The sequence below is a fragment of the Volvox carteri genome (assembly GCF_000143455.1).
Source record: "Volvox carteri f. nagariensis unplaced genomic scaffold VOLCAscaffold_8, whole genome shotgun sequence".
Classification (NCBI taxonomy): domain Eukaryota; kingdom Viridiplantae; phylum Chlorophyta; class Chlorophyceae; order Chlamydomonadales; family Volvocaceae; genus Volvox; species Volvox carteri.
The window spans coordinates 2,399,176-2,412,439 of record NW_003307551.1 but is presented as its reverse complement, the minus strand read 5'-3'; the positions used below and the strand labels follow the sequence as shown (position 1 = coordinate 2,412,439).

Sequence of the window (13,264 nt, the reverse complement as noted above, 5' to 3'; positions counted from 1 at the left end):
AGAGAGAGAGAGAGAGAGAGAGAGAGAGAGAGAGAGAGAGAGAGAGAGAGAGAGGGGAGCAGCTGGTCAACCAGCACTTGGGTTGCAGGCAGATAGACAGATAGACAGACAGATAGACGCACACAAACCGCAGCTCAGTTCATTAACACCCGTAGTCACTCTCACTCACTCTCGAAACGCCCTCTACCCCCGGGCGGTTCCAGGACGAGGACGAGGAGGGGTTGCTTCCGGAGGTGGCGGAGGCAGCAGTGGCGGCAGCAGCCCATGAGCAGCTGGGTAAGGGCGTGTCAGATGGCCACGACAACGAGGGGCAGGTGCAGCAGGGACACGGAGGCGGGTGGGTAGCGGCAGTCGGACCGCCTTGTCCCCACGGGGAGGTGCAGGGGCTGGGGCGGGAGTCTGGGGCCGTGACGGTCTCTAGACAGGAGCCGCTACAGCAGGGCCGACCGGGTTGCCAGGATGCCCCGGCTACTGCCGCTACCGCCGCTGGGGCCAGTCCTACCGGCGTGCCGACTGGATCTACCCCTGCTGCTACTGCTGCGGTTGCTACAGCCCGCAGCGGACCCTACACCCCGTCAGCTGACGCCGCCGATGTGGCGCAGCACCACCAGCACCACCACCTCCAGCGGCTCCGGGCCTACTGGCACCGGCCGCTGTCCCGGTGGGACCCCCACGAGCGGCTGCTGGTCGCGGGGGCGGTTGTGGCGGCCCAGCTGCGCAGTGCGCTGCTGAGGGAGCTGGGGTACAGCTGCTCGGCTGGGGTGGCGCATTACAAACTGATGGCCAAGCTGGGGTCAGGTAGGCATGGCCGGGTAGGGTAGGGGTCGGGGGGAAGTGTAGGGGTGGGGGTGGCGGAGCTCCCCGGGTGGGGCTGGGGATGGGGATGGGTGTCGAGTCCGGGCATGAATTCCGGGCCCAATTTGACCCGGTGGTCGGCGGGCTGGAGGGGAGCTGGCGGGGGCCATGCGCTTCCCCCCCCGGGGTACATCGCGTTGCTCACCTCACACAGACCTGTAAGCCCATCCCATCCCCCCGTCCACACCACCACATGTGTGTGTGAGTGTGTTTCTTGCTTCTTTTTCATACACACACAAACACACGCGTCCACGAAACCCCATCAATTGTTTCTCCCCTCTGTCCCCTCTCGCCCCGCCGCCGGCGTGTCTGCAGGCCTCCACAAACCCAACCAGCAGACGGTGGTGCTCGCTCGGGCGGTTCCCACTCTGCTCCGTAACCTGCCCCTGGCCAAGCTGCGGTCGCTGGGGCCCAAGTTCGGGGAGCAGGTCCAAGAGGGCTTGGGAATACAGACTTTGGGTGGGTTGCGGGTGAGGGGAGGTTTGGTGGGGGATTGGGAGGGGATCGATGTTGGGCGCTCCGAGGAGGGGAGAGGAGTTGGGAGGATGAGGGTGTGCTCCCCCTGCTGCACCTTTCCCTTGTAAACCTGCGGGCTTCCATCACGTATGTATGCATGTATGTATGCACGGGCGCGTGTGCGCATCATTATCCCTTGAACACACCATCCACTAGAGTGCTTTACCATGTACTGAGCTTGCGCTGTACAGCACGCCGTACGTGTACGGGCTATGCCGCTATGATTCACATGTGCCGGTGGTGGTGCTGGTGCAGGTGAGTTGTGGTCCGTCCCCGCCTCCCGGCTGGAGTCGCTGTACGGCCCTGAGGCGGCTGCGGGCCTTATGCGGCTGGCGGCCGGCATGGACGAGGGCGATATGGTGTCCCCCCGCCTGGCGCCCAAAACCCTGAGCTGCGGGAAGACCTTCCGCGGCAGCAGTGCGCTGCAGGACATACGGCAGGTGGGGCTTGAGGGGTGGGGGTGCGGGGTGAGGGGGGTAAGAGGGGGAGAGGAGGGTGGGGCCCACCAGATCCCATGTCCGCCTTCCTTCCTTCCTTCCTCCCTTCCTTCCTTCCTGGGAGAGGAAAAAAGAGACAGAAGGCTTCATGAGGGCGCCCCGTTATGTGCTTCGGACAGGACGGCCCCCTGCTGGAATCAGCAAGGCGCCGCGGCCCCCCTGGGCCCCCTGGGGCACTGCGCTCTCACTCCACTGGTATATGGGTGTCTCGGTCATTCGCCAACGCCCGCAGTTTATACCTAGTTGTGTCTCCTCCCTTCCCCCCCACATACACTTCACCACTACGGTTTCCTTTGCTTTTCTGGTTCTTTAAAAAGGGCTTTCCTTTCTTCTCGGTGGCTAGGTTTTTGCTTTTTCGCCTTCTTTGCCTTCTTCGGACTTGGCAGCTACAGTAAGTAACTCGTCTCTCGCACCATAGCTGGCCACGTCGCCGCCGAGACCACCATTCAAGTCAGCATTGGTCAGTAAATATACATGCTGTTAGTATTTGTCTTCTTCTCCCGGACTGTGTCCGTCTAATTCTGGCATCTGCTTCATTTGCCAGTGGTCCGCCCTCTTGACCCTCTACACATCAGTTTTCCCCCTCCCCCCTCCTTCCACTCCCCCCTTGTCGCCTCCCTGTTGTTTGACCCTTTGCTTCTCCTTGCATTCCTCCTCTCCTTACCCCCCGGGCCCCCCATACACCTGCACCTTCCCCTTCACCGCTTAGGTGTCTCCGCGGCTCATGCAGCTGGCCGCGGAGATGTCTGAACGAATTGAAGCGGACCGGCGCGACCATGGGAGACTGCCCACACAGCTCACCCTCACCCTGCAGACGGGGGCACCCGGGCTGGCGGGGGCGGGGGCGGGGGAGGCGGCGGGAGGGCCTGGTGCTGGTGGTGGCGGGGCCGGGGGCGGTGGTAATGGCTCCACCCACAGTCGGTCATGTCGCCTGGCGCGTACCAGTACGGAGTGTATTGCGGAGGTGGCGACGGGGCTTGTGAGGAAGTGGGCAGCGGAGAGGTGCGCGCCCGGGGGTTGAGGGGGTATGGCAGTGGGGGGTTGTCTGGATGTGCTACCAGGGTGCTACCTGGCGGGGGACTGTGAGGGGGGCCCGGGGGTAGGGATTAGCGCTGGGACTGGCTGACCTGGACATGGACACCGGCACGTTCACTACTGGCCGGGCAGCCCCCCCTTCACCCTCCCACCCGTCCGAAGTCGTTTACTTTACGAATGCCCCGGGCCCCCCGACTTGCTCCCCCCCCTTCCGCCCTCCCTCGCTTTCCCCCGCCCCCTCAGATCCGGCTGGCGCATCACCGGTTTGTCCATCACCACCTCCCGCTTCGACAGCGCCCCCTCAGGACCCTCTACCCTCGCCCGCTTCCTGCAACAACAACAACAACGACAGGCCCCACAACAGCAGCAGCAGCAGCAGCAGCAGTCGAAGCAAAGCCATTCTTCTGTGACTGACAGCCGCCAGCCATCACCTCTACCATCCCCGACGCTGACGTCACCCTCCCCCTCGCCGTCACCCGCACTCGCCTCACCGCCGCCGCCGTCATCAACGGAATCCCCCTCGCCCACCCCCACTCCCTCACCCAGCCGCAACCCCACCCCGGGGATGGCCACCCCAGCCGCCGCGGCCTCCGCCGCCTCGCTGGCGACCGTTGCCCCCTCTGTCGAGCCGGCCCCCACCTCGCCCAGCACTGGACCGTCCGCATCCGCCTCTCCGTCTTCTTCCCATCATCATCATCATGAGCAGCAGCAGCAGCGGCGGCGGCAGCACAAGGTGGTGGGGTCGGGGGCCCGGCGTGTTAAGGCTAGCAGCACCCGGGGGTCCCCGGGGGCGGGGGTGCACTCCGCGGATGTTCGGGCCCTGCTGCTGGTCAGCCCCCGGAGACCCACCGCCCCGGGGAACCTCCTCCGGGAGACGACCGCGACCACCGCTACAACGACGGCAGCGGCAACTGCGACGCCAGCGGCGGGGAGCACGGTCACAGCGGCGGCGGCGGCGGTGGCGGGGAGGTTTCTCCCTGGCGCAACGGCACCCGGTGCATCGGCTGATACCGGCCCGGTCCAGGCGGCCGCTGCGGAGGGGGGGGGAGGGGCTGGGGCTGGCGCTGGTGGGCTTGTCGACAGTACGACAGATTCTACGGCTGCAACCCTGCCTCCGCCACCGGCTCAGTGTCCGTCAGCGCAGCCTCCGCGGCCTCCTTCCCCTCCACCCCGTCATCCCTCTCCCGCACACCAGCATCAGGAGCCCGGGCATCAGCTCGCGGGCCCCCAGCCGCCTCCGTCAGCAAACCCGCGCGCGGGCATGTCGCCCCCCTCGCCACCACCGCCCGCCCGCCCCAAATGGAGCCGGGGGGCTCTCGCGGCCCTGCTGCTGCACCGCCAGCCCCTAGCCGCCCACACACACCAGCCGCCCGAACCCGTCACCAACACCACCAACACACAACGACCACTGATACTGATTGCGCAGCAAGAGCAGCAGTGGCAACATGAGCAGGAAGCGGCGGACCATCAGGTGCTGCAGCCACCATCCAGATTGCCGTCGCCGTCATCGTCACCATCGCCGGCTCCGGAGGTGTGGATGGGGACGGCAGCGGCGCAGCAGTATGATGATCATGATCATCATTATCATCAGCATCAACAGCAGCAGGGGCATCTGCTACTGCACACGCCCCCGTCCTCGCACACCTGGGGTAGCCCGGCGGGCTCGGCTGGCGGGGTGCTGCAGGTCCACCCGCCAGGCCCCAGTGGGGGCCACCCAGGGGGAGGACTGCTAGCTGCCGGGCCAGAAACACGTCGCACCCCTGAGCGCGAGTCCGGGTCCGGGCCCGTGTACGGCAGACATGGGCACAGCGGCGAGCTGGGGCAGGGGCAGTACGACAGCGGCGGTGGTGGCGGTGGAGGCAGTGGAGGAGGAGGAGACCGGGCGGGTGGCACCGCATGGGCTGCCGGTGTTGGTGCCGCTGCGTTAGGGGGGTTTGGCGAATTGTACGGCGCGGGTCCCCGGTCCGAGGTAGGGGTCCCCTCCTCCCCGCCCGGCTCAGCCTCCCAGCCGCTGGTGTACTCGATGGGTGACTGGCTGGCGGACTGGCTGGAGCCCCCTCCGCCTCCACCAGCACCAGATAATCCAGAGGCAGCGGAGGGAGGGCCAGCAGCGGCGGCGGCGGCGAAGGGAGTTGCTGTTCCAGCAGCAACCCAACCACCGTCCCCAGCTACACATGTCATCCAGGAGCACCTAGACAGACAGGCCCAGCAGCAGCTGTCAGCGGTGCAGCACCAGCCGCAGCTGTCGGGGCCACTGGCGGTGGCAGAGGACACAGAGGCAGCGCTAGAGCAGCAGGAGCAGGAAGAAGACCCACCCCAGCTGCGGCAGCGGAGGCCCAGCAGTCACGACCATGCCCCACACCTCCACGGCCCCACATCCCTCAATTCCAAGAGCTCCTCCGCACTCTTCGCGGTACAGGAGGGACCAGGGGCTCCGGCAGCCGCAGTAACAGCGTCGTCGTCTGCGGTGGTGTCCATGCACCCGGGGCGAGCGGCAGCAGCGGCGGCGGATATCCCCATCCCCTTCCTGCCCCCTCCTCATCCCACTCCTGCTCCTGTTCCCGGACCCCTTAACCCGAGTCCCTTACCAGCCCTTCCCCCGCCTGCTACTGCTACTGCTGCTACTACTGCTACTGCTACTACTGCTACTACTGCTGCTGCCGCTCCTGGCCCCCAGTTCGTATCCCCACCCCTTAACCTCACCGTTCCCCGCACCAGCACCGGCATCCCGTTGGGTGTGGCAGCAGGCGAGCGAGGTGGTGGCGGCAGCTGCGGTGAGGGCGGTGGGGACCTACAACGGCGCTGGTCTGCGGTTGCGGCAGAGGCGCCTGCGGGACAGCCACCACCTCCAGGTTCTGAATCCAGTTTCAAAACCAGATCTGGATCTGATGCACCCGGTTCGTCTGGGCCGTCAGGGCCCGGTTATGGACCGTCTGGCCTTGCGCACAGTGCTCCTGCTCCTGCTACTGCTCCTGCTCCTGCTACTGCTGCAACACCGGCGGCTTCACTTGTAGTGAACTGCGGCGGCATCCCGGAGCTGACGGCCTATGTCCCGGTACCGGCACCGTTACCTGCCCCTTCCGCCCCGCCGGATCCGGCGCCAGGTCCAGGACCAGGTGCTGGACCCGCGGTGTCTGCAGCTGCTACCGACTGGTCTCAGCTGGAGGTGGATGAGCGGGTGCTGGCGGAGCTGCCCTGGGAGATCCAGGAGGTGGGGAGCGCCTGTTTGTGGGGGCAGGGGAGGGGGAGGGGCGGGTCGTATTGGCCTGAGCCGCTACCAGCTACAGGTGGGTGGGTGGGTGGGTGGGCGGGTGGGGGGAGTTGGGGGGTGGTGGTCGGGAGAAGGGTGTCAATGCTCTGGGTGCGTGTTGTGGATGCGGGAGGGCCGACGAGGTTATCGGGGGTAAAGGATGGAGGGTTGGATGAGAGGATATGGGTAGGGGACCCTGATCTTAGGAGCGTGCGGGGTAAAGAGGAGAGCGCGCGAGGGGATTGCCTGACTGCCGACCTGACGGGTGGTGGTGGTGGTGGTGGTGATGGTGGACCCCGCAGGAAGTCCGGAGGAGCATCTGGGCGGCAGGAGGGAGAGGGAGAGGAGGGAGCCGCTGCGGCCCGGGGCTGGGGCCGCAGCGGGGCCAGGGCCCGGGCCAGGGCCAGGGGCGGCAGGGGGGTGTGAAGCGACCTAGGGATGCCTCGCAGCAGCAGCAGCAGCAGCGGCAGCAGAAGCAGCAGCATACTGTCATGGCACGGCAGCTGGATATCAGGCGTTTCCACAAACCTGCGTGAGTGGCACCCGAGTGAGTGGCTCTGTCGCTCACCCCGGCTCTGTGCTGCGCGGCGCGGCTGGGAGGTCTTCCCGAGGAGGGGGGGATGCATGGACGTCCGAGTTAGTGGTGCAGGTTGGACCCTTAGTTTGCCTAGCCTGCTTGTTTTCCTGTCTCGCAGGGAATGCGAGGTGTGTGTGTGTGTGGTGTGTGTGGTGTGGCTTTGGGTAGGAGGAGCTCAGCAGCTGGACTGATTGTCTGGGCAGGAGGTGGAGGGGATGTTTGCAGGGCTCCGCTGTGCAGTGGAGAGGTGAGAGCGGTCTAAGAGTCGGTCTAAGGGTGTTTGGTGCGGTGGGCCCGGCAGGCGCATGGAGGCGGTAGGCGGGAGGTTGGAGGGGCCCCACGTGCGCACCGCTGTGGACGCCCTCCACCAAAACCCCTTTTTTCGTGTGTGTTGCGCGGGGCCACGTATGCAGGAGCTTGTGCTATGCCGCAGCTGCAAGGGACTGCTTTGCTTGAGGTGAGCCCCTGGCGGGGCACAACCACTGAACATGTACGTACATACGTACAAACACACGCACGTATGGGAGAGACAGCACCTGATCTGCCGGGTAGCAGCATGTGCACCTTGATGTAAGTAAGGAAACGGATAGGGGGGTTGCGCGGATTAGGAGCAGATCCAGGGACTTCTGGATTGAGGTGTATTTTAAAGTCACAGACGGGCGCGGGCGCTTTTCCCCCACTCGCTCGCGTTTCTGTCGTCCTTACAGCAGTGGACAGCCGTGGTACAGCCGCAGCTGCCCTGCATCTGGTGATCACCAGTGGCGCTTGGAGGCGCCATGGGGTGACAGGACTAATAAGCCATCACGGCTGCCCCGGAGTGCAGGATGTCCCTTGACGGGGCCGGGGTTTGGTTGCGGCGGGTGGCATAGATCAGTCGCACCTCGATGGGATGTACGGATGCATCGGAGGGTCTTTGCTGAATCCGTGGATCCTTTGGAGTTGCCTGACGGCCTGGGGTTGAGATGTGTTTCGCCCCTAGGAGGGGGGAGGGCGGGCGGAAGGACAAGGCAAAGCGCAGAGGATGCCGCTGCACCGCGGACAACACGCCATTGTGTTGGGCCGCAGCAAGTAAGGCCACACATAGGACTAGAAACCCGCCGCTGCCGCCTCAGGGGCGAAACGTACGGCGTTTGTGTGTTCGAATCCCACTGTAACCCTACCGGGTCGTGAAACCTTCATGTTCGCCACACTTATGGGACTTAGAAGCTCATGGTCCCAGCATGTCTACGAGACGAACAGAACAGGCCCAACAGAACAGCCTGTAATGATGTTCGTGCGGAAGAGGGATTCGATCATCAACAGAGCATGTTGGAGGCAATGAAATGGGAACCAGTACGTCTGGCGAGGATGTTGGAAGGTATGTGGGCTCACCGAAACTCAGTTACCCCCTTTAGGCACGCACTCGGCGGCAACACGCTTCCTCGGCCGCTAACCGGGATATGACCCCAAGCACATTCACAGAAGGGAATGCTCACACGGGCTTAGAGGCGGGTGGCTGGTGGGTCTTTTAGAAGGAATCATTTCCCGATAGGGGGATATGTGCAAAATGGCTTTCCGGCCGCTTTCCGTGAACGTTTGGGAAGCGCATGGTGCGAAATACGATTTAGCCCCCCTTGTGCGCATAGGAGGACGTCGAGCGTGGCTAGTATTGCGGAAACGTGACCTCCTGCGGTTGGGGTTCTCGTCAGATTTGGACCAGCGGGACTGGCTGATGAGAAACGAGGGATATAGGATATGGTAGGTAGGATGTGGTAAAGATTTGCTTCTTGGTAATTACACGGCAGTTGGTTGGATGACGGTCCGTACGAAGATGAGAGAGAGCAGCTGCCGCCGCAGCAGTTCGGAGTACCACCATAAAGCACAAAGCAACCCTCTCCATGCCCTTAACACTAACAACCCCTCTCCTCTACATACGACCGTACTTCCAAGCCGGCGGTAAGCGCCCCTAACTCATAATCATAAGCAACCGAACTCAACTCTCCCAAACAAAAAAAGTCGGAGCACTGAGAAAAAAGTTACATACAGCTACAGCTGCGACCGTCAGAACCGCTTAATGCACTCACCCGTCTTCACTCCCACTCACCCATCGATCCACCCATCAGCCACAACACCATTAGAAGCCCGAAACTGCTTCCAGCCGTTCGAAAGCACGACAGCAACCCGCATGGACCTTTTTGTCTGACACACAAAGGACAGTCGACCGACGACCCGCAGTATTTGCGACCAACCTCAACGGCGGGAAAAGCCAAGGCAAGAAAACACTTCCTCGGCCTGCAGCAGGCCCCGGCGCAAGGGAGGCACAGAAGCAGGAAGGCAGCGGCCCCTCGGATATGGACCGAGGGACCGGGAAAAACGCCCCCGAGGCTTCATGCAACAATACTTCTCCAACAGCATAGTATTGAAGACACCGCGAAAGGCCTCGGGGTACACTCGCCAGCAAACCGCGTTCGTCTTCAAAACAATCTCTTCGCCGCGCATACTCCTATCGCACACCTTTTGTCCTTATATCCATAAAAACAGGGACCCTCCTAAGCACAGGACTGTCCAGTTGCGGTTACACGGCTGCGTGGACGGGGAGACCGGTGCTCGGGGCACATTATACACAACTCCCATGACCCATCTCCCTCGCATCCACAGCTCCAAAGGCTTCTGCAGGACTGTGACCTGTTTGTAACTACTAAAACTTTCCCATAGTAGTGAACGACTACTGTGACACAACACGTGCTCGGGCCCTCTACCAAAGCTGCGCGACACGGCTAAAAATCGCATTAACAACCCTTATCGATCATTCCCCTCGGCTGCACGTTGATGTCTGGAGATCAAGGCCTCACTCCCCAGTCGCGTCTTCTACGGGAGGCGCCGCTGACGATGGCCTACAGGTCTCATACGCGGTAGGACGTTATTGCGGTACACATGGCCGCCGGAGGGGAGGTGACGAACCATCAACACCGGAGGCGTGTCCTCCGCAAACAAGCAAGGAAAGAGTAGTCCTATGCGTGCAGTCGCCCGCACTTCCATGCCGCAATCTTACCTCTACCGCTAATGGTCAAGACAAGGCGTGTGCGGGGGGCCGCCCTACATCTTCGGCCTTCACCTACACCAACCAACCGACAACAAGCCGCAACAAGCATCTGACCTCGTCTTCTCCTCACTCCTGCCAACAGCAGACGCGACGTAGGACTCCCTGTCCAGGGAGAAGGCAATTATAGAACTTTTCAAATTCGACTTGTACGACACTGTATGCGGCCGGAAAACTAGTCAAGCAATAGCCAGCCAGAGATAATTGCGACCGTGGCCACCAAAACAATAGCCGGGCCTTATACAGTTCCCACCCAATGACCTGGGTAATGACCACGCGCACGAGGCATTGAGATCATCTCCCACATCCACGACAAACACAGGATGACTTCAGTGCATGGCCCCCTCTGCCTCCCCATCTTGTCCTCCGCCAGCCAGCCCAGGCAACAGCATGAGGTCACACGCCGGCGAAACAGCAACCAGCGGCGGCTGGAGACTGCCAACCTTGCCCCCCCCCGCCGCCCTGTAGCCCCCACCCCTCCGGAGCCGCACGGAGGGCCCAGAGCAGTCGCGCATGTGACTAGGCGGGTGATGGCCCTCCGCAACTGAAACAAGAACATATCACGGACTTTTACCAATTTAATAGACCATCCATACGTACGTCAATGTACGACAAAACGTGATCCTGCAGTTTAGGATAGCAGCAGTTCTAAAATAACGGTGGGTACATACATCAACTCATTCATAAGAACGCGGCGGGGCAACTCCTGTATACCGGAAGAGACGCGGACGACGCGACACAGAATTCCGTCCAGGAGTGTACGGCAAGAATTTGAACGTATATCGCGCTTTTCATCATTATGATGATTACCATAAACACTGGAAAGATGGGCGTACATATCGTTGCTCGAGTTGTTGATCGATGACACGATAAGACACAGGATCGTTGTTCTCCGCAGGTGGAGGTTGTCGGCACCAGGCAGCGGCGGCTCGAGGGACCCCGAGGACTGGTTTGCGTGTAGTAGCTGGGGGAGGGGGGTCGAAGCCGCTGCATAATGTTTCAACATTTTTCCCCCTCAACACTCCTCACACTAAACACTAAACAACACGACAGATGATGCAAAAATGTAAATTGATGTGCAGCAAAACATAGTTTCCAATGCTGGCCCCGTTGGCGCGGTCTGAGGACACGCGGCCCAGACTACCACACTGTTTGACAACGACAGCCAAAGCTCATGGCATGGGTTGGGTTATACTTCCCTCCCACAACTGCTCATCAACCGTCACAAAAAATAACATAACTTTCAACCGGTCGATTCAAACTCACTCGACTGGCTATCGGTCCAGGTTCACTCATTCAAGGGAGCACCAGAACACGACCACTGGACGTGTACGGCGACAATTCTACGGCAAAGCTGCCGTCCCCCAGACCTCCACCTCGACCGTCCATGTCGCCGCCGTCGACGACGCCAGCGGATGGCAGAAGTACGACACGGGTCTGGCCCGCGACCAGGTCCTCCGCGTCGCTGCATCGTAGCACCGCCGTCGCGGCGCCGCGGCCGCCACCGCTGCGATCGCCGGTGCCTACACCGCCGTGTAACGCCACCACCGTCACGCTCTCCAGCGGCATGCCGTACCTGACCGCCAGGTAGCGCAGCACCAGTGCACGACTGCACCGCAGCGGTACGACATGGAGCGTGAATCCGTCGCCGCCGCCGGCGGGGGAGTTGTCCGCACTTCCGCTGTTGCCGCCGCCGCTGCCGCTGCCGCTGCCGACGACTCCAACAGCGAACCCTGGCGCTGCCAGGCTACCGGCACGTGACACAGCACCCCCTCCAGGTCCGTAGCTGCCGGTGCGCCCGCAGCTCGACGGCGCTACCGCCGGCGTGACGACCGCCTGCGCCCTGAGGCCGGACAGTCGCAGCTTGCTCCGGAAGCGGACCAGTAGGGCCGCGGGGTCCAGGCCTCGGGCGGCGGCCCCCGTGAATGTGACCATGATGTGGTAGGGGCCCAGGGCGGATATCCGCGGTGCTGGGTGGGTGGGTCGGCCCAGGGGCAGCTTCCCCCAGCCGGTGCGGTTGGACAGGATTCGGCGAACCACCTTCAGGCCAGGAAGGAAGGGAGGAAAGAGAGGGGTTGCTATTTAACAGAAACCATATCACATTGATATGCATATATTTTAACTGCTATGCTAACTGCTGAAGGCTGTCTGAGGGTAACGATAGGTTTTCTGTGAACTGTGAGTAGTTCGTCGTGTGTGTTGGTGCGGCATGTACTGCGGTTTTAGGGGGTCGCTGTGGTGTGCTATTCTAAGTATATTTCGGGTTTCCTAGCTACTTTAGGTCGCTGCTGCGAGGCGTTAGCTGTCCAGACCTAGTTCGGTAGCTGGCGCCTCCACCCGGCCTATACCTACCTACCGAAGGAAGACTACTTTCATTTCGGCACCTTTTGTAACGTGTGACGATTTCTCATGTAACCCATGTGGTAATTAACGGGTAAGTAACGGGGGGACTAACTGCCGACACTGTTAGGGCTCACAGCCCCCCCGGGGTGCCCCCGCGCGAGGGGAGCAGGTGTTCTGCCGCAGCGGCTGGGAGCCGCCCACCACCGGGGGCTCCCCCCTTAAAAGATGTGAAGCGCCCACGCAGCGCAACACACACACACACAGCCCGATCACTCGCCTGTTTGGCGGCAGTCGCCTCCCAGCGATACTCCATGTGCCTTTCGTAACGCTCATCGAACAGCAGCTCCAGGTGGGCCTGGGCAGGATCACCGGTGCCATCGGGGGAACCGCCGCCACCGCCGCCGCCACCGCCGCCAACAACCTCGTTCTTGACGTCAGCGCTGCCGTCGCCTACTGGCGCCGCCGCGGCGGCGGCGGCCCCCGTGGTGGTTACCTTGCTCCCCGTGGTGGTCACCCACAGCTGGCACCCGTTGTTGCACGACACGAAGTCCAGGTCGGCGAGGGCGAGGCCCCCCGCCGCCAGCAGCGCCCTCGTGTCAGTGGAGCCCAGGCAGCTCAGCACACCCAGGCCCAGGCCCAGGGAGGGGGAGGTGGGGGGCTGTGCGGTGGGCGGCTCGGAGGAGGCGGCTAGCATGGCGGCCGCCTCCCCGAGCGGTGACAGCACGTGACCCAGCAGCGCAGACAGCTGTCATGAGGAGCCACACAGGGGAGGGGTCGAGGGGGAGTGGTGGTGGTTGAGGGCGAGTCACATATGGACATTCGCAAGTATATACAGCATATAGCACAGCACAACGCTGAGACGGCTGTGCCTGACCAGACGAACATGTGGATACGTGGTGTTGGGTAGCAGCCATAGAAGATCCCCAGTCGTCTATTAGCAGCCTTGTGACTACGTTCCGCACCACCCCCACCCACCCCCACCCCACCAACACCACCACGAAACACAGTGGGCACATCCACCTGGGCATCACCTCCCAGCAGCTCCAGCCGATCCGGGAGATCGCTCAGCGGCACCAACTGTCGTACAGCCTCCCGCCGGGCGGCGGCAATCG

At 62.5% G+C, this 13,264-nt stretch overlaps 1 protein-coding gene across 1 annotated transcript; it reads left to right on the top strand.

The window, feature by feature from the left end:
• Positions 1-203: 203 nt before the first annotated feature.
• Positions 204-7,482, top strand: VOLCADRAFT_116690 (uncharacterized protein; the record flags this gene model as incomplete). The annotated part of the gene is made up of 9 exons (XM_002948075.1): positions 204-798; positions 1,171-1,314; positions 1,627-1,811; positions 2,578-2,870; positions 3,147-5,316; positions 5,581-5,677; positions 6,008-6,190; positions 7,144-7,187; positions 7,438-7,482. Coding segments are annotated over 9 exons (3,756 nt in total), but the record flags the coding sequence as incomplete, so codon positions are not given.
• Between the last annotated feature and the right edge of the window lie 5,782 nt (positions 7,483-13,264).